The following is a 19,412-nucleotide window of genomic DNA, read 5'->3' as shown; positions in this document are numbered from 1 at the left end:
CGCGATTATATTTTTATGAAAATTCTGCATCGCGCGAGAATTTCGTTCGTCAATGAACAAAATATATTATATTCATAAAAATATATAAAGAAGAGATGGTGACTGGAAATAGACCTATAATACATTTTAACAAAGCTGGTTGGATAAATTTAAAAATAAAGTTCTTGAAAGAGTCCGGTTTGAATTATGAGTATAAACAATTTAAAAACAAGTGGGATTAGGTTATGTAAAATCAACATTCAATATTAAAAGGTATTTGTTATCGTCGTTATTTTAATATCCATTTTCTTTGGATAAAAAAAAATTCTATTCTTTGAGTAATTTATCCAAACCCTATGACTTTAAAATAAGTACTTCTATAACTAAAAATCCAAACAGAAAATAAAAATTCAAACAGAAAATAACTTATTCATAAGTTGCTATTAATAAAAGTCATTACATTTTAATTTTTTTTTTCAAAAGAATTTATTTAAAAGTTTATCCAAATTGAGAGAAATTGAATTGATGGCTAAATAATAGTAAAAAATAATAAATTCTGATAACTGCCTAATATTTCTCTTAAAAAATTAATTTTGGATATTTGAGATATATTAGATAGTTATTTATTTATATTTGTATTATATTTGAATGAGTACTAATTATTTTTTATTAAAAATTAGTCTTAATAATTTTTATTTGTAATTAAAAGTATTAAATTTAAAAAACTTAAAAATAAATTTTAAACCATTAATTGAATCAATTTACCAGTATCTTTGGTAAAAAACAATCACCCTAACAAATAGTCAAATACCTAATTAGAATTGTGAATAAAATTTTATCTATATTATTAGGTGGAGGGAACAATGATTTTGATTTTATTTTTTCATTCAAGGATAGGAGTTGCACGTGAGACGTAACGACAATCAGGTGGACCATGAATATCATAGGCTCAGAGCATTAGAGCAAGAAGATATAGAATCTTTAAGGAGAAGTACTTACGGCTGGTGGTTCGAGTCAAATCTATACACTTGATGCTGAAAAAAGCTCAAATGACATTAAGTGCGAGGAAGCTGACTACAACCATATCGTGGAAAATATGAACAGAGACCTAAACCCCAAAACTTTTGGGATTACTCTTCCTAAGAGCCAACCTGCATTATTGCTGCAGAATTTGGAAAGCTAACCTAAGAAAACACATAATATAGACATCTGTCAGTACTGCGACGACATTCTAGGCAAAACTTGACGAGCGACTACATCTTCTCCTAAAATAGTCTTCAGTTGATATAAACTGCTCAGTGCTACTAATTGAATCTGTATCATCCTCTATGTCCAGCAAAGCAAGGCTTAGATGCGACTGAATATCAATTGAAACTGGCTCCCCATCTAATCTGTCAAGCTCCTCCGATGCATTAACTTCTTGTTCTGCCCATCTTATCACTTCTTCAACACCTTGTAGGAGCTTCAATATCTGTAATTAAGGAAACATACATGAAAATATTTAAAACAAAAGGCAGGGTAAGTAGAGAAAACCTGAGCAGGCAAGACTTACAAGGCTGATATGAGGCCGCCATCTAAAAGATCGTCTAATGCAAAGAGTCGCAGCTAGAACCATTCTTTGAATGTGACAATGGTTGTAATCACTACCTAGACTTGGATCAAGTAACTCAGAAAGCTTTCCTTCCTTCAAAATTGGCGTTGCCTGCATATTGTCATCAACCACAACGATTTCCAAATATTAGGACCCGTGTCTCATGGGATGCATGTGTAGATGCTGAAAATAGAACATGGAAAAACGAACGTACCCACGTAACAAGGCTCTGTTGGACCTTAGGACATACATTATTAATTGGCTTCTTACTTGAGAGAAGCTCAAGAAGTACAACACCAAAAGCATATACATCAATTTTGTCAGTCACTTTACCATGCATAAAATACTCAGGAGCTAAGTATCTGCCAGAGAAAAGTGAAAATATTCAGGGACAGTCAACACTATAGGTAACAAAGCAAAAGAGGAACCAGAGGACTTGTTATGTACCCAAAAGTTCCAGCTACATCAGTACTTGTATGGGATGAAGAAGCACCCCAACTAGCCAGTCCGAAATCTGACAGCTGAACAGATAAACTAGTTGCTTAGGGATGTGGAAAATTGAGACCAAGTGGGAGAAGATTCTGAAAGTAGAAAAAATTAATGAAGCATGGGAACAAAAATAAGTTCAAATACCTGAGGCTCAAAATCATCTGAAAGAAGGATATTAGAAGATTTTACATCCCTATGGATCACAGGATGTGCAGATCGATTATGCAGATAGTTTAATGCCTCAGCTACACCCACAGCTACCTTGTACCTCTCTTGCCAACCAAATGCACTGCAATCATTCTTGTTGCCTTTACCAGAAAACACAAGGAAGAAATGCAAATTAGAGGGGTGCAAAAAAATAGATTAAGGTAATCGCTAGAGGAAAAAGGCAAACAAGTATTTACCATAGAGGTTTTCTTCTAAGCTTCCCCTTGATAAAAGATCAGAAACCAGTAGTAAATTATTGCTGTGAATACAAAATCCAGATAGAGATATAATGTTCTTATGATGCAAAGTTGTGACGATCTCAATTTCCTTAACAAAATCTTTTATAGCATTTTCAGATGGCTTCAAAATTTTGATTGCCAATTCCTTGCCCTCTGCAAGACATCCTCTGTAAACATGACTACACCCACCTATTCCAACCAAATTTTCTGAAAATGTAATAAAGAGAACATATCAGAAGATATCACAAACAAGCAGCAGCAAGGGGGGAAAAGGCAAAAGGATATTAGACTGATTAATACAAACCACTCGAGAAGTTTGCTGTTGCGGATACAAGTTCTTGGAAACTATACAATTTGCAGGAAGATGAGTATTTCTCTTGTAAGGCCAACAATTCTTCAGGAGTGACACTGGAATGACAAAAAAGTGGAGAAGGAGTAGCAATATCATCCGATTCATATGGCACAATGGCACCACTCTCTGCATCTAGGTTGCAATCGCCAATAGGATCAATATTCTGTTCCTCATCAACATGGACTACAGCAGAAGGAGAGTTAGGTTGTTCTGATGCCAGGTGAAAAGAAGGGGTATTTTTCACCATAAATTTCTGCTTATTCCTTTTTGGCAGAAACACCTGGCGCAGTAGCAACCAACCATGTTTTAGACGGTCTGGTTTGACCACTGCATTCAAATAGCTACAAGCATCATCAGGCTTTTGAATTGGCACCAAAGCCAGTGAATTTTCCTGTCTCTGACTATCATTCAACCCTTCCTTAAGTAGAGCTGCAGAACTATCTGGTTTTGAACAGTCTGATTTGACCACCGGAATCGAATAATTAGAAGCATCATCAGGCTTTTGAATTGGCACCAAAGCCAGTGAATTTTCCTGTCTGTGACTATCAGCCAACCCCTCCTTATGTGTGGTTGTAGAACTATCTGGCAACACTAACAGCCGTACACAGCATTCATTGCTCTTCTGGCTTCTCTTTTTCGATAAAGATTTGCTTATGAAGGTGGGGCTTGCATTTGGTTTTACTGCCATGAAAGTTAAAAATAAATAAATCTATCAATAAAATTGCAGTCCACATTGACATCGAACTATTACACATCAAGACAAACACGCAATACAAGTAACATAACTAAAGTTAAACTAACAGAAACTGAAATAAAAGTGGCTTTGTACCGAGTGGATATAGAGCAAAGGGTACGAAAGATAAAAACCTTGATCACTACTCATAACAGTAGCTTCTCTGCGGAATGCAACTTTGCCACTATCAACAGCAAATACAGATACACACTTAGGTAATTTCTTTGCGCAGTATTTGGCAATGGCTGCCGAAGACCGGAGCGCGTAAAAGCTCTGAGAAGTTCCTAAAATAACCGTATCAGCACCAAGAGATTCCGCTTCCTGCACAAGCAGTTTCCGCGCCGATGTGCCTCTACACACTTTAAGCTTCAGCTCAACCTAGTCCCCCAAAAAAAAAATGACAATGAACTTAAAAGCGTTATGGACAACCTGAGGTTTTTCTGATTAATAAAAGTAACTAACAGGCAGTAGTTGTAACCGCTCATTTTCTTTCCCTCGTATTCTAGGCATTCCAGATAAACCGTTAAGAAAGTGCAAAAAAAATTAATTACTTAATTAAAATATAATATAAATGTTCAAGTGAACCTGCTTCAAGTGGCAGAAGCCTTCGTACACACCAAGAACTGAATCAAAAGCCTTCACAAGAGAGAGCATAGATGCAGCATTCTCTGCACAAAAGGAGAAAAAAATAAGCTACATTCTAGAAAGTTCCAGAAAGAATAGAAACTAGAGGGAGAGGAGCGAGAGAGGGACCTGAGGAGACGGCGTGAAGCGCAATGACGACGTCGCCGGGCTCGGCGACCTTGAGGAGCGTCCACGTCAGCAGCTCCCGGCTCCAGGGATCCAACTTCACACCAACGAGGAGATTCCGGCCACGGCCTCCGCCTCCGGCTCCGGTTCCTCCGCGCTGGGTGGCGGTGGCATTGTGGCCGGTGAACTTCATCGGCGTGAGAGTCCTCTCTCTCTTCTCTCCCACTCTGTGTCTGAGCACTTTATGTTCGTTGGGCGTTGCGAAAGCGAATCTTTGTGTCTCACTGGCCAACACACTCAGGGTAAATGTTACTCCGCTTCTCTCTTTCGCTCTCCACAGTGCGCCTTTCATCTTGACCGTTGCTTCTGTTGACTCCTATATATCTCTCTTACTTTTTCTTTCAGATCTTTATCCCTTTATAGATCTAGTCTACAGTTCACTTACTAGTGATAGGTCGAACCAAAACAGATGATACATTAATACTTAATCCAAGTTCTCAAAAATAAGTTTCCTTTTAACAATAATAATGATCTTGAGATTATGAGTTTGTTTGGTTAATTTTTAAGAAAAGATTTTTTTTAGTTATTTTTTTTAAAAGATTTTATGAAAAAATAAAAATAATTTTATGTTTGGATATTTTATGTAAAAATATTTTTTATTTATTAATTATGTTTGAGTATAATAATATAAAAATATTTTTTTATTTATTTATTACATGAAAATATCTTTTTTTTAAGAAAAAAAGATCTTTTAAAAAAAATGTAAATTATAGCTTCTCAAAAAAGATATTCTTTTTTTATTTTTTTAGTGTTTTTATTTTTACTACTAAAAATTTGCTAAAAATACTAAAAAATAAAAAAAAATATTTTTTCATTAAAAAAATCTTTTTTTATCAAAATAATAGCACCCAAACAAATATTATATAATTAAAATTTTTAATCTAATATTATTTATTTTAACCATGTGTATACAAAAATTTAGTTATTTATATAGAATATATATTATAATATAAAATATATATTAAAAATAAATTAAATAATATATATATTTATATATAATTATATGATGATTAAATTTTTGTATGTATATAATAGTTTATATTTAAATTTATCAAAGTAGTTTTTCTTTTCTTTTGGGTTGACAGAGTTGGAGAAATTATCCATAGTCAAAAATAATAACGCTTTTAATATTTTGAGTTAATTAAACTTATAAAGTTTAATCTAATTTTAAAAACTATAAATAATTTTTAATTTTCAATAAGAACAAAAACAATAGGTATAAAAGATAAACATATAAAACTAACTAGAAATATATCATTGTGAAAATATCAAAAGAGAAAAACACAGATTAACTCTAATAAAAAAAATTGTGAATCTGAAACTTGGGACCATACCATTAGGCTAGTCATAATTAGTGATCATTCAAATAGTAACATTGATTGGTTAAACATTATAATAACAAAAATATTATTCATATATTAAAATTAGTCACTAAAATTAGTTATTAGTATATTTATATATAAAAATATGTGTAATTTAATTTATTTTTAATATATATTTATATTTTAACGTATATTTTATATTGATAATTAATTTTGATAACTAATTTTAATATACGTAATATAACGTTATAATAAACAAATTGATATTGCTTTTGTTATTTTAAATGTTAAAGGAAAAAAAAGGAAGAAGGAAACGAACAACTAGCACATAACAACAAAAGATATGGCTGATAAATTAGTGAAGCTTTTTTAATATTTAATTAATTAAATGGGGGAATTTTTTTGAAATAAAATAAAAAACATTAATTCAAAAAAAAAATTATTTTAAGTTTATTTTTAGAGATTCAATTTTTTTGTGTGTGATTGCAGCAAGTTTGTCGTATTTCTCGATAAAGCTCAGCATATTAGCCAAAATTTGTGTATTTTTTGGCAAACTTCACAAAAAAAAAAAAAACGAAGTTCTTAATATTCTCGACAAACTTCATATGACAGATTTTATTTAAGCTTTACAATCATTTTTTTTAGTATTAGAAAATACCATTCATGCTACATTATTACTTTTAGCATGCATGATTGAACAAATAATAACTTGAACATGTAATTTTATTTTTTTGTGAAGTTTACCGAGAATTACGGTGAACCTTGGCCAATATGCTGAGATTTGTTGAGAGATATGACGAACTTGTCTCCAACCCAACAAAAAAATATCTAAAAACTAAAAATGGTTTCATATTATTTTTTTTTTTGAATTGGAGATTTTTTTTATTTTATTTAAAAAGTTGCCCTTAAATGTAAGTCAAGAATATCTAATTACATTTTCATCTTTTGTGTATTGATTTTGGTTAAGTGTCATGTAAAATATAATAGAGACTACTTTGATAAAAACATTAAAAATATTTTTTTTAAAGACAGTTTATATATGTCATTATATTATTGGATATTTTTATTAAATTGATTAATTATTTATTTTTTAATAAATCAGAACAAAATCGGTTTATTATAGCAACAATAATAACCTAATTGTTCGCATCATAATTATTAGATCCGATTTGATCCAATCGATTTATACAATCTAAATTGAATCATGTTTAAATTTTTTTATAAAAAGATAAATATATCACTCATTTTTATTTCAACAAAAAAAACAAAAAAATCATGATCCAATAGGTTATATAAATTAGTCGATTCGACCGGATCTGATATCAATTGGATTTATTGTTATTATTATAAAAAATTGATTTTATTTTAATTTGTTAAAGAATTTAAAAATAACTAATTTATTAATATATCCAATAATAATGCGATACATAACTATCTTTATAAAAAGACGTTTTACGCATCTTTATAGAAGCATCCTGCTAGATAATTCTGTTGTGAAACCAGAGCATCTTACGGGTCAAGCCATTTAAATAAAAAAACGTTTAGCATGAAAGAAAAAAGAACACAAACCTTTGATGCGGGATCCAGGCATGGAATATTTTGCTCCCTTGTCTACATATGCATGTGTTGTGCAATGTGCAGTAACTAAACTAGGTTAATTAATTAGTTAATAAACTGGAAAAGGCCAGAGAATAATTGCGATACAGCGCGACAGATATAGTATAATTATATAGCATTTACTGTTGGGTCCCGTATTTACTTTGATAATCAGACTGCCAATAAAAAGTTAAAGGTTTTGTATTTTGAAATTTTGTCGCAATAATATATAGGAAAAATTTCAACTATACCAAAAATAATGATATTTTAATTATTTTAATCTTTGATCTAAATTATAAAAAATATATAATATATATTAATTAAAATTAATAGTTAAAATAACTAAAATATTGATATTTTTAATACACTTAAAATTTTTTCTAATATATACATCGAATGCTTATTAGTTATTACTTATTAAAGATGTAGCTGCAAAGTGCCTAGGGATGGCAATCGATTTCTGTACATGGGAGATTCTTCTCTGTCTTCTGTACCCATTTAGTAAATTTATTCTTATCTTACCTTTGTTTCAGATTTCCGTTTATTGTTTTAGAGAAATAAATATTTATGGATATTTATAAATATATATTTTTTTAAAAAGTTTAATTTAATATAACTATAATAAAATTTAAATTAATTCAATCAAATATATTACGATTAAATATAATTCAAATACAAATTTAATATATAATATATAGATAAAATCTCTAACATATAAATTAAAATAAAATAAAATAAAAAATTTAACAAAATAATATAATAATTCTTAGATTTTGCAAAAATTTTACGAATTTTCATAAAGCGAATACCTCAATTTTCATTTTCGATTTCGTCTCTATTTATTTGTAGGAACATGTCTCTAATTATGATAATAAAAAAAAGTTTATTTATCTTATATCTTAAAGATATATATTAAATTTATAAATTAAAAATTTTTTTATTAAAAATATAAAAAATTTAAATTTTTAATATATTTATTTTATATTTATTAAATAAAATCATTTAAAATTTTTAATGATAAGATCATATATTCTTAAGATACATGTTAGTTAAATACTAACAAAAAAAATATATTATACATAATAATCAAATATAGTAAATTATTTAACTTATAATTCATCATTTTAAGACATAATAATTAAAATTTTAATTTAAAATTTTTTGATATTATAATTTTAAATAAATCAATTAATTTTTGAAAATTTATATTAACTCTAATGATTTTATAATTTAAATTTTATTATAATTTTATATTTTATGTATTTAATTTATTATTTTATTTTATTATAATTATTGTGTCTCCTTAATATGTCGAACGAAAAATATTTTGGGGTTGAGTTTTGACGCGAGCGCTAAGGTGCATGAATGGGCACGGCGATTCAAAGATGGCAGTAGCACTCAAAGTAACAGTGAAAGTGACAGATGGAATCATCTCTTTGGAAAATCCAACGCAATGGCGACGACTTGACTCGTAACTACTTCCCTAACTCAACTCACAGGAAACCCCCATTTCCCAAATCCCACAAATTTGCATCAATTTCAGTTCAGTTTTTGCTCACTCAACCCACTTCCTTCTTGGTAGGTTATTTTTTTTTCTCACTCACATGTGTATCTGCTATCCATTAAGTAATTGAATTTCAACCATCATTTCAGAAATTTATAATTTTTTCTGGGTAATCTCAAAGTTTCAATTTTTTGTTTCCACCATTGAGTTATAGCTGGGTTGATTGTTCTATTGTTATCTCACTATGTCGGTACCTGGTACCATTGATTCAAACTCAAATTCAAGCTTGTTTCTTTCTCTGCCTGATGATGTGTTTGCCATGGTGTCACGCTTCCTCTTGCCCAGAGATGTGTGTAGTCTCAGCTTATGCTGCAGGAGCCTCTATGCTCTTGCAGCCTGTGAGAAAGTGTGGCTTACACAGTGTGACATGGTGGGGATAGTTCCCCATAAAGACCTTGTTGACTGGAGAACCGGTGTCTCATCATACAAGGCGATTTGCCGTTTTCTTCTCAATATTAAACCCTTGATTGGGATATGGGTTCATCAGAATCCTGAGCTTGGGAACCTTGTCTATGTCATGCCTGGTTTCGTGTCGGTTGTTGGGTGTAGGATAATCCCTCAGGAGCTTGGTCCAATGGGGATTCATGATGGTCCAATCCTATGGGCTCCTGTGTTTGAAATTATTGGTGATTTTGATGGTTCACCAACATTTTTTCTTCATGGGAGGGAGAAGGGGTTGGACTATATTTGTCATGGATCATTCAAGTCCATAAACAAATCTTGCAATGTACTATTGCTTGAGGTTGAACCAAGGGAAAAATGTATAGGAAATAGGGAAAATTCTAGGTTACAAGGAGTGGTTGGAAATAATAATAAGGCAATGGTTCCCTTCGGCAGGTTGTCTCTAAGTGATAGGAAAAAGTTGCTTGAGTTCACTACTAGGCATGTTCGGCAATTGGTTCCTAATATGGCAATGGGACCCTTGTTTCCAAGGTTAAGGGATGGCTATGAGAATTTCCAGAAAGAATTGGTGCTGTTGAGGGGAAGAAGGGAGATCCTTAGTCAAATGTACAGGCTCGATCATAGTCAAGTTCATAACATAGAAAATTCTGAGGAGGCTGTTGGTCCTAAGCAATTAGAACAAGATGACAGAAGAAAGAGTATCGAGTGTTCAAGGGCTTTAACTATTCTTCTGGATGGGGAGGGCAGTGATACACAATATAACAAGAGAAAAAATGGTGTAAAATTCTGGGGTAGCCTTAAACAGATGCTAGGAGGGTCTAGCTCAAACAACGGCCGTCATGAGAAGAAGCATGTGCGGCTTGAAGAATTTCTTGGATCAAATGATACAATAATGCTGACATTAAAGGCCTCAACTGTAAAATTATCTGCTTATCGAGCATGGCCAAATATGCCTGAGAGTTGGTTTGCACTTTACAAGATGCCATTGCAAGATCCAACAGAGGACCAAGTTTATGCCGGTTTATGGGGAGGAACTTTTGGTTGGCCTCCTGGAAAACCTTCCGAAGACAAGCCTGGAAAGGCTTTATTCTTTCTTCTGCTCTCTTATGAGGAGTCTCATGGACAACAACTTCTCATTGCAACCAAAATATTGGAAGGCACACATTATGTGTTACATCCAAATGGTTCAGCAATGTTTATAGTGAATATCAACGAGCCTTCATCTGAACCATTTCCTTGGAACTCTGATGCTGACTCCTATCCGATTAATATCAAGCATTCTTTCACGGGTGAGGGTATTGCAAATGGTTATGGATTCAGATACCCTGGATCAAAGCCTGGTTCCCTCTTTGAATTTCAAGACGGTGTCCTTGCCTTCATTTGGAAGGACTCGAGGTCTGTTTTGACGTTGCAGAGACTTAACTTGCAACAGCTTTTGAAGAAGGGAGAAAGGGTGCCTTGTCTGCCTCCCATCACAAATTTTTCATGCTTGACAAAATCCTACTCAAATGTGTTTACTGGATTTCCTGATGCTTACACAAGTTCATCGTCACCAAGGTTGCCTTAACCCTGACGTGTTAGCTTCTTTTATGTTTCAAAATTTGCTCTTTATCTTGGCATATTCTCAGTCCTCATTGCTTTGTTGTTTTCTTTGATTACCATGGTTATAATTGTGATTCTAGCACTTCTGAAAAGAAAAACTCGTATTCATGATTTGCTGAAGAAAAGTTTAAAAGGGCCGTCTCAACTAGAAGTGATCGGCTTCTTTCTATAATCAGTTAATCACTCTTCAGTTCTTATTATCTTCTACAAACATAATGATTCTGTATAGCAAAGTTGTTCTTTCTTAGACTCCCGGCATCAGTTCTCTTGTAAGCATACAAAATTGCTTTGCCTCTAGAATTGGCGGTATTCCAAATTTCCAATAAAATCTATAGTAGACAACATAACACACTTCATTATTAGGCAATATCTATAGTACAACATAGCTTTCAAAACCTACGGAAACATACATTTGGAAGAATAGAAATAAATAGAATACTAAAATCTTTTAGCAGTTATGAATGCTCTATTTCTAGTTTGGTTTGTAACTGAATGTTTCTTTTTACAGGTAGAAACACAACTAGTATATCAGTGGGTTGGGGACTACATGCTTTTTACGCTCCCCAGGCCGGTTTCCAATACTCAACAAGACCTGTTATTTGTCGAATAACACACCTGCTAGTTCCTGCTGCTGTGTTTCATGTTGCTGCATTCCGAAGATCATAGATGGTAGTCTTTGCCTTATAAGTGCTATGAATTAGCTTCGCATTGAAGTATATAGATATACTATATACCAGGCTGTTTATACAGATGGTTAAAACCATATATTAAGGATTCAAATGAAAGTACATTTTCATACAAAATGAAGGCATGGTAAATGCCTTGTATGACTACATTGATCATAGTTTATAAAGTCAATAGTTGTGGCCTCCGAATTAATACGGTTGCCAGAAATTTACCTAGTTATGGGAAGAATAGTGATCTCCAAATTTAATGATCCAATAATAAATCAGTATTTTTTCTTAATTTCATAAAAATGCTAGTTATCAATCTGTTTATTTTTTTTTAGTTACTTTTGATTTTTGAGGTTACGATTTACGACCCTAATTTAATACCCTATATTTTTTCTTTACAATATGCTCCTTTGTGTCATTGACGTTATATATGCAAAAAGCTGTGCAAATTAATTATGCCAAGTCCAAATTGAAAATGTAACTTGTAAGGGCATAAATACCTGGAGGCCAATGCTTCCCCAAAATTTGCATGCAGGTCACAAATGATCTTCAAGCTGGCAGGGGTTCCTCCATAACTGTTGCAACATTAATCATTAGGAGTTATCAGAGTTCTACCATCCCTTCGCTTTGCATGCTTAAGAAAAGAGGAGAAAGGGATACGTACCTTTCTTTGTAGAATTGGCAGCAACTTCCACATCCGGTGCTGTGGTTGGGACGTCAGGAAGGTCCAGTTTCTCGTCGGTATATATAGACGCCGCTGTGGGAACTTCGGGAAGATCGTCGTCAATAAGCTGAAAAACCAATACCATAATTATGGCGAATTAAATCTTAGAAACTAATCTATCAAATATCATCCCTCTTGCCAAGAAGTATGGAAAACCAAAAATATCATACCTGAGTTTCCAAGTTTTCAAATTCAGCCAAAACTTCCTCCTCGTCTTCTGCTGATAACTTGTCTCCTAATATTGCATTAATTTCCTTTAAATTCAAGAAAATAGTGGCATCCATCAGTAACCAAGGAAGGGAAATAACGGATGGGAAAAGAGAAAAGCAGCAGCAAAATATGGATAGCAAAACAAAGTTAGAGGCAGTTAAACTTACATCTTGATAAGCTTTAGCTTCAGCTGTATCATCCATAAGTTTCTGAACATCCTCGATGTTTAGCTCATTCTGTATCGCCTTCAATGCATTGCTACCGGCCTTCAAACTATCAAAGACATCCTTCTGCTTACTTACAAGTTCAATATCTGCTAACTGATGAGCAAGGAGAATTATTTTAAGTTTAAAGGCAGAAGTCACTGGAAATCTTCATAATAATCTGAATATAGAAACATTACTTGTTGCTCAACATTTATAAGCCAGGAATCCACTTTCTTCAGCAGTTCTTCTTGTGCTTTTTTCTTCTTCAATGCTAACAAGGCCCTGTCCTTCTTCTTTTCACGAACCAAGTCTCGTGCAGCTTGCTTTTCCGCTTCAATAACAGCATCAAGCTGGTAAAATGAGAATCACAAAGAGGAAATAAGGTCAGGATTGATGCTTTTTCGAACACCAACCAAAGACTGAACATCTTATAACTCGAGAAGCGGGTTTGATTCAAGACTATCATGAAAGAATGGAATTGGAAAGATCTTATTTTTAAGGCACAAATTCAAAATTAGAATAGTGTTGGAAGAACCTTTCGTCGATATTGAGAAAGCTTGCGTCTCTGGGTCTTGAGTGCAAGAATTGCACGATCGACATCGGTGACCTTTGGCTTCTTGACGAACTGATTCCCCATACCATCAATCAGATTTGATGAATGAGTTTGGAAATTGAATTGAGTAGATCATAGAGAGGGATTCCAAACGCCAAATGGAATTATTGCTTTTTTTTTATTAATCTTGCCTTTGAATCTTGTTCGATTGAATGTTACGTAATGAGACAAAACAACACTGCAAAGAAAGAGAAAAGGTTTGGAAAATAGATAAAGCAAACTCAACACCACCCTGGCCATGCCCATGCAACGAGCAAACGAAAAACAGAAGCCAGGCAATGTTCGTTATTCTATATTCCATTCAAAAGGCATCAACAATTTTTTTTTTTTAATATTTAACTAATCTAATTTTTTTTGTTTTATCTTGATAAATTTCTCTTTAAAGAAAGATATATAAGATAAATGGGTAAAAATACATTATAGTTGTTAACTTGGTTTTAATAACATGATCATAAATTTGATTGAAATATATTAGAGAAATGTTAAAGGACCAACAAAATTTATTGTTTTTAGCCAAAAACAATAAATTATGCTGACCTTTGAGCTTTTCTTTTGTTTTAATTAAATTTTATTGAGAATTAGTATCTCTAATCCTCATTTCTGTTGCGTGGACTTCTTAAGTCAACAATTTTGTTTTATATCATATTTGTTACTGGGAAAATATTCAGTGGTTTCGAATCAGAAAGGTTGAAGATCTAGGATGAGAATAATTCACTACTGCTTTCTAATGCTAATACCATACATAAGGAGGATCAGGATCAGTTCTTACACATAATATATTACAATGATCAACATTATTGATCCGAAATTGCACCACTATGGAACAACTTCACCATCCAAAAAGCTGGTAAGCTGATGAGGAAACATATTCAATCTTTCTCTCAATTGTTTCAGTTCTCTTAAATCCCCAACCCACATACTATAACTTGAATTCTTGGCAAGAACATCCTTAGACACCTCCTTCTGTTCAATCAATTGATTGGCATAAACCTCAAATTTCTCAATCTTATCCCAAAGAAGAGCCAACTTATTTGTGTCTTTCTCACTTCTAACACTATCCAACCATTCCCTTGCTTCTTCCACCTTAGCCCAAAAGCATGAATCTTGAGTCAAGCTTGCAAACGTGCTTCTCACACTGTTCTCTTCAGCAGCACCATCCCTTCTTATTCTATCCTTCCACCACCTATCAAACATCACATACCTCCTCTCTCTATTTCCATTCTCCATGTAATGACCCTTTGTCCTATGCAACCCTTTCCTATAATACTCAGCAATGTCTAGTGGCTCCACCAGTAGTTTATAGAAATGCGAAGTGTTGACCCACTTCGCTCGCTTGTCAAAGTCGTGTGGAAGCTCGTTCTTCTCCATCATTTCGATCACGTCATTCCAAAAGCGAGCCAGCTTGTGACGGTTGATGTTGACTTTCATTGCACTCTTTGCGGACCGGCTCTTGAAAGAATCATAATACCCTACTTGTTCATCATGTTCATCGCACAAGGCTTTGTACCATTCTATTTGAGCTCTGTAAGGCACAACCTTGGACAAGGAAACAGCAAGGGCTGCAGCATTCAGAACCGGAGAAGGACCCATTCTCCTTGTTGTCTTTAGGCATTCCATGGCAGGTGTGATTAGAGATTCCTGTTAGTTGTATTACAGTCATTTGTTCAGTGAAATCTTCCAATAAAATATGAACCTAAAATTATTCTGGATACTAGTGATTAAAATAATTGATAATAATAACTACTATTGGTATTAAAGTGAAGATGCAGTGTAGTTACCTGATTAGCCAATCCTGAAGATTGGATGGCCAATTCAAGGCCTGCTTCATAGCTTGATTCAGGAATGCTCCTCTGCTTGGGTGAGTTTCCTTGAGTCAAGAATTGCCAAGAAACTTTGTCAACATAATAACCATACTTGAGATGATCCTCAATACTACAATCTGGAGAACCTGTTGCAAGCATCAAATGCATCATCTTGGTGATTGTGGCAGGACTATCCATACAAACTGCTCCGTCTTCCGAGACAAACAAATAGTTCCCAAAAGGGCGAAACAGGATGGGCACAGACACTTCCCCTTTGCTTTCTCCTTCTCCTTCTCCGTCTCCTTGTGTTGCTGCTTCCAAGTAATCCATCACGGCAGTGAACAATTTGGCTTTCTCCCTGTCAGTTATTTGAACCGCAAGCTTCCCGAAGTCTGGAGAAGTCATGGACAGTTGCCAAAACTGAAGGAGGAAATTGAGCTGAGAAGTGAGAGGCGTAATCGGGGCAAAAAGAAGCCTTGGCATTATGTCATGCTTTGAGACAACATGGCAGAAGTTGCCACTCCATCTTTCTCTGAAGATAGCTGTGGAAAATGAGTCATTCCCCAGCAACGGTGAGCCATAAGTGATGCACAACACTGACACAGAGGAAGAGATTGCTCGCAGGTATGACAGAAGCCAAAGAGTGCATAGAGAGGCAGTGGCTCCTCCAATTGAATGCCCAGTGATCACAACTGATTTTGTTTCCTTGTTTCCCAATATTTCCAGCATCTGAATGGTAGCATTAACTTTCATCAGTTTATTAGTTGGGAATAAGATTCTAGGGGAAACAATTTATCCTCTTAAGATTCTAACATCAATAGTTCAATACTAATTGTTAGTGAATATTTAGCATGAACCTAAAACACATTTATTTTTCATTCTGTTATTTAACTATTTCACTTACTCCCAAAATTGATAACTGGTAACTGTTTGTAGTCTTGCTTCCGAATCATTAACTTAAATAATACTTAGGGAAGAAACCCATCCATCTTCCTGTGCCGTGATAATTAAGTTTATGCCAATCAGATTAAAAATAAGGTTGGTTTAACCTACTCAAATTATTAAAAAAACTTGCATTCCACATTTATTTATTCTGATTAGCGTCATAGTTACTATTCGTATGTGAAAAATTAGTAATACAAACTCCTTTTTTTTTTTTTTTGGGATCTCCCACATGACAGCAATTCCACTTTCCTTTTCTTTCTATTATTTAACAAAAGCCACCAAAGTAGAATAATGATGTACGCAATGAAAGAGAATAATAGTAAGTTTTAATTTGAATTGTTGACTCTAAAAATCCACCCCACCATGATATTTCTTTGTTTATATATAGCAATTATCTTTGCGTGATGATGGGGGGCAGTGGTTAAAACTTAAAAAGTCTTCGCTCCGAAAATTTTAGGTGGGGGCTTGGTTGTTAGAATGTTAGCACTTAGCACATCCATGAAAATGATAGATAGCTTTGCTTTGGGAATTGGGACCCATCCCATGTACGAGAGACAGCATAAAGTAGGTTTATTCCGCGAGCGTTCACACTCGACAATAGTTGACACTCCTCACTTTTCAGTTTTCACTGCAAAAAATAAAAATGATCTTTGCTTTTTATAAGTTATATTATTAGAATATTAGAGACATTAATCTATAGCTAAACAGAAAGCAGCCTCCACCACCATCACCTAAAGGCTAAAGCTCACTATGCAATATTCTTCGGTCTTTCACTAATTCTGCAGTGAATTGCTATAATTTAGTTGGTGACCGTGTACCATAAGATTGTAAAGCTTCCCAGGCTTTTGTAAAAAGTAATTAAAAAGTTACTTGGAAGTGGCCCATTATGAGGGAATAACTGTATCATAGTCATAGATGATAATTAAAAAAACATGGCAAAGTGATTCTTTTTCTTAAAATTAATAATAATAATAACAAAAATACTAGAGGGCCAAGGGCCAACTAAACTAAAGTAAAAGAATTGGATTGATAACTCAAAGTGATAAACCAAAAAAAAAATGAATTTTACTTGTATTCTAGCATTTCAAAAAAAAAAAAAAGAAAAAGAAAAAGAAAAAGAAAAAACACTAAGTGTGAAAGTGAGAACGGGTTGAAGATCAAGATAATTCTCTTGAATGTCAATTTCATCGTTTTTCTTTATTAGTGGATGATTATGCTATTGCGTATCACGTTTTTGGTGTTGTCCCTTCTAAATATACGCAAATAATGCAATGATTAAGCGCCCTCCTCAGTCCTCACTAACTTGGTCACGTAAGCAAAACCAATAAGGAAAACATCTTATCAAAAGATGAATAATGTTACATATTTAATTTTTTTTATAAATTAAATTAATTAAATTAAACTATAAAATATAGATGTGTAGTGTATTATTCTAAAAAATATAAGACAATATCCATCGGAATAGCCCAAGAAAATAACGAATACATATCCATGGCTGCAAAAAAATCACAATGCCCATTCTACTATAGTACTATAAGAAATGATGGCTTAAATTCTCATATTTCGTCTTGAAATCTTCTTTATCCTCATTGATTCTAATATGGTTTTATTTAACAATCAAATTCTTATTTATTTATTATTATTTGAATTAAATTTGTTTTCTAAAAATTAAACACTTTATTATTTTTGTCCGTATTCAAATATGATAACTCTAATAATAGAGAAATACTAAAAAATTATTAAAATTTATTATTTTTTATTATTAATTAATTATGAATATTTAAAAATATAAAATAAAATATATTATTTAATTATTAAATTAAAAAAATTAATTTATAATTAAATAATAATAAAAAATAATAAATTTTGATAATGTTAGTATTTCTCGTAACATTATTCTGAAACTAGAATACGATCCTAACTTGTTCAGACTGCTAAAAAAGGAAAGAAATTAATGAACATGCCACAAAAGAATATGCTAACACAAATACATGAGACAAGATTGAAGAAAGGCATTAAACAAACCAACCTGGGTTTGGAATGAATGAAGCAAGGAATTGAAGAGATTGAGGATGCCGGCGTGGACCATGACAGGTTCCTCCCCTTCACGAATACACGAGAAGAAAGCCACGTCACCGATTCTATCCAACGGCACCATGTTCCTCCACGTGTCATCCGATCCCCCAACCATTTGCACGCCCGAGAAAGCCACGTAGGCCACGCGCCCTATTTGCTCCGCCACGAAGCTCCGGTGAGCGGTGGCGCTTCTGTTGACGTGGTTGCACAGCCTCCATGACTCCGCCAGCAGCGGCGTCGACGCCACGAAAGTTGCAAGCATCTCGCTGCTCTCAAACCTGCATAGTCCCAAAATAAAACTTCAGATAACGAGGTTTTGATTAATAGACGGATTTATTATTATTGTTGTTATGGTAATTTCGTGGAAGGTTTCGGGGTTTTGATTTTGTTGACATTTGAGTGGCGAAGCTAACAGTGAGAACTTACGGTGAAGCTTCGTTGATAGCCATGGAATAGAATAGTCTTTGCGGAAGAGGGCGAATATGTGGAAGAAGGTTTGAACGAAGAAGAGATGGATCACTTGAAAGTGTTAATCCCCTGAAGGCTTCAACTTTGAATAGCCCACATTTTATATTGTCTATACAAATTTGTAATTTGCTCACTGAGAAGTCAAATAGCGAAGTCGTCTTTCTATACAATAATCTTAATTATCTTTGTGGTTGTGGGGATAGTGATCAAAGGTGGACCTCCAACATACCGCGTGAGCAACAAGACTCGGTCTTTTACATTTTTGCCATCATAATAATTATAACTCGACGCGTTTGCGTATTTACGGGTGCAAAACAAAGTTACCAATGACAAAAACAATGTAGTGTAAATAAATAAAAAGAGAAAAATATAAATAAGTTCTTAACCTTTTTTTAACGGATATTTTCGTTCTTAAAGGAGGAAAAATATATTTATATCTTTGACTCTTTAAAAATATAGACAAGTGTATATTTTCGTCGAAGTCATTCCGTTGGATCCCATGAAAAAGTCTTACGTGACTCTCGTAGCGCTGACCTAGCCGTTACGAGATCACACGTGGCCTGTAATTTTTGAAAATAGGATATATTAGTCCCCACGCACTAAAATAATGTTGTTTCACCACCTCTAATTTTCTAAATTCTTGAGCCCTAATCCTTCGAATGCACAGAAACGGTGAAGTGGATGAAGTGGGTGAATGAAAAAAGGAAACATTTCGTCCCATGACATCTGATGGAGTATCATCAAGCTCGAGAAGAAGTGGAGGTGGAGGAAGACAAGACCAGTTCGCTGCAAGCTCGGTTCCTAACGG

At 33.5% G+C, this 19,412-nt stretch overlaps 4 protein-coding genes across 5 annotated transcripts; 1 reads left to right on the top strand and 3 right to left on the bottom strand.

Moving 5' to 3' along the window:
• Positions 1-893: 893 nt before the first annotated feature.
• Positions 894-4,784, bottom strand: LOC112733055 (protein kinase STUNTED). The gene is made up of 10 exons (XM_025781914.3): positions 4,344-4,784; positions 4,176-4,258; positions 3,725-3,968; positions 2,810-3,538; positions 2,464-2,712; positions 2,204-2,367; positions 2,018-2,091; positions 1,785-1,932; positions 1,532-1,681; positions 894-1,450 (listed from the first exon to the last, which is right to left on the bottom strand). The coding sequence occupies exons 1-10, from the start codon at positions 4,690-4,692 to the stop codon at positions 1,211-1,213; spliced, it is 2,430 nt and encodes an 809-aa protein (XP_025637699.2). The 5' UTR covers positions 4,693-4,784; the 3' UTR covers positions 894-1,210.
• Positions 4,785-8,893: 4,109 nt separating this feature from the next.
• On the top strand, positions 8,894-11,863 carry LOC112733053 (F-box protein At5g39450). Its single transcript, XM_025781911.2, has 2 exons — positions 8,894-10,841; positions 11,395-11,863. The coding sequence occupies exons 1-2, from the start codon at positions 9,067-9,069 to the stop codon at positions 11,396-11,398; spliced, it is 1,779 nt and encodes a 592-aa protein (XP_025637696.1). The 5' UTR covers positions 8,894-9,066; the 3' UTR covers positions 11,399-11,863.
• LOC112733054 (vacuolar protein sorting-associated protein 20 homolog 1) lies at positions 11,203-13,577 on the bottom strand. 2 transcript variants are annotated; one of them, XM_072212422.1, is made up of 6 exons: positions 13,236-13,577; positions 12,898-13,050; positions 12,662-12,814; positions 12,455-12,538; positions 12,225-12,351; positions 11,203-12,135 (listed from the first exon to the last, which is right to left on the bottom strand). In XM_072212422.1, the coding sequence occupies exons 1-6, from the start codon at positions 13,335-13,337 to the stop codon at positions 12,110-12,112; spliced, it is 645 nt and encodes a 214-aa protein (XP_072068523.1). In that variant the 5' UTR covers positions 13,338-13,577; the 3' UTR covers positions 11,203-12,109. The 2 variants fall into 2 exon arrangements, with proteins under 2 accessions (XP_072068523.1, XP_072068522.1); XM_072212421.1 differs by having other exon boundaries at positions 12,455-12,814; positions 13,236-13,485.
• Positions 13,578-14,014: 437 nt separating this feature from the next.
• LOC112733052 (lipase-like PAD4) lies at positions 14,015-18,852 on the bottom strand. Its single transcript, XM_025781909.3, has 4 exons — positions 18,563-18,852; positions 18,090-18,414; positions 15,092-15,844; positions 14,015-14,951 (listed from the first exon to the last, which is right to left on the bottom strand). Exons 1-4 carry the CDS (start codon positions 18,583-18,585, stop codon positions 14,130-14,132), a joined length of 1,923 nt encoding a protein of 640 aa, XP_025637694.1. The 5' UTR covers positions 18,586-18,852; the 3' UTR covers positions 14,015-14,129.
• Between the last annotated feature and the right edge of the window lie 560 nt (positions 18,853-19,412).

Source organism: Arachis hypogaea, chromosome 13 (genome assembly GCF_003086295.3).
Source record: "Arachis hypogaea cultivar Tifrunner chromosome 13, arahy.Tifrunner.gnm2.J5K5, whole genome shotgun sequence".
Lineage (NCBI taxonomy): Eukaryota > Viridiplantae > Streptophyta > Magnoliopsida > Fabales > Fabaceae > Arachis > Arachis hypogaea.
This window is presented reverse-complemented; position numbering and strand designations above follow the sequence as displayed.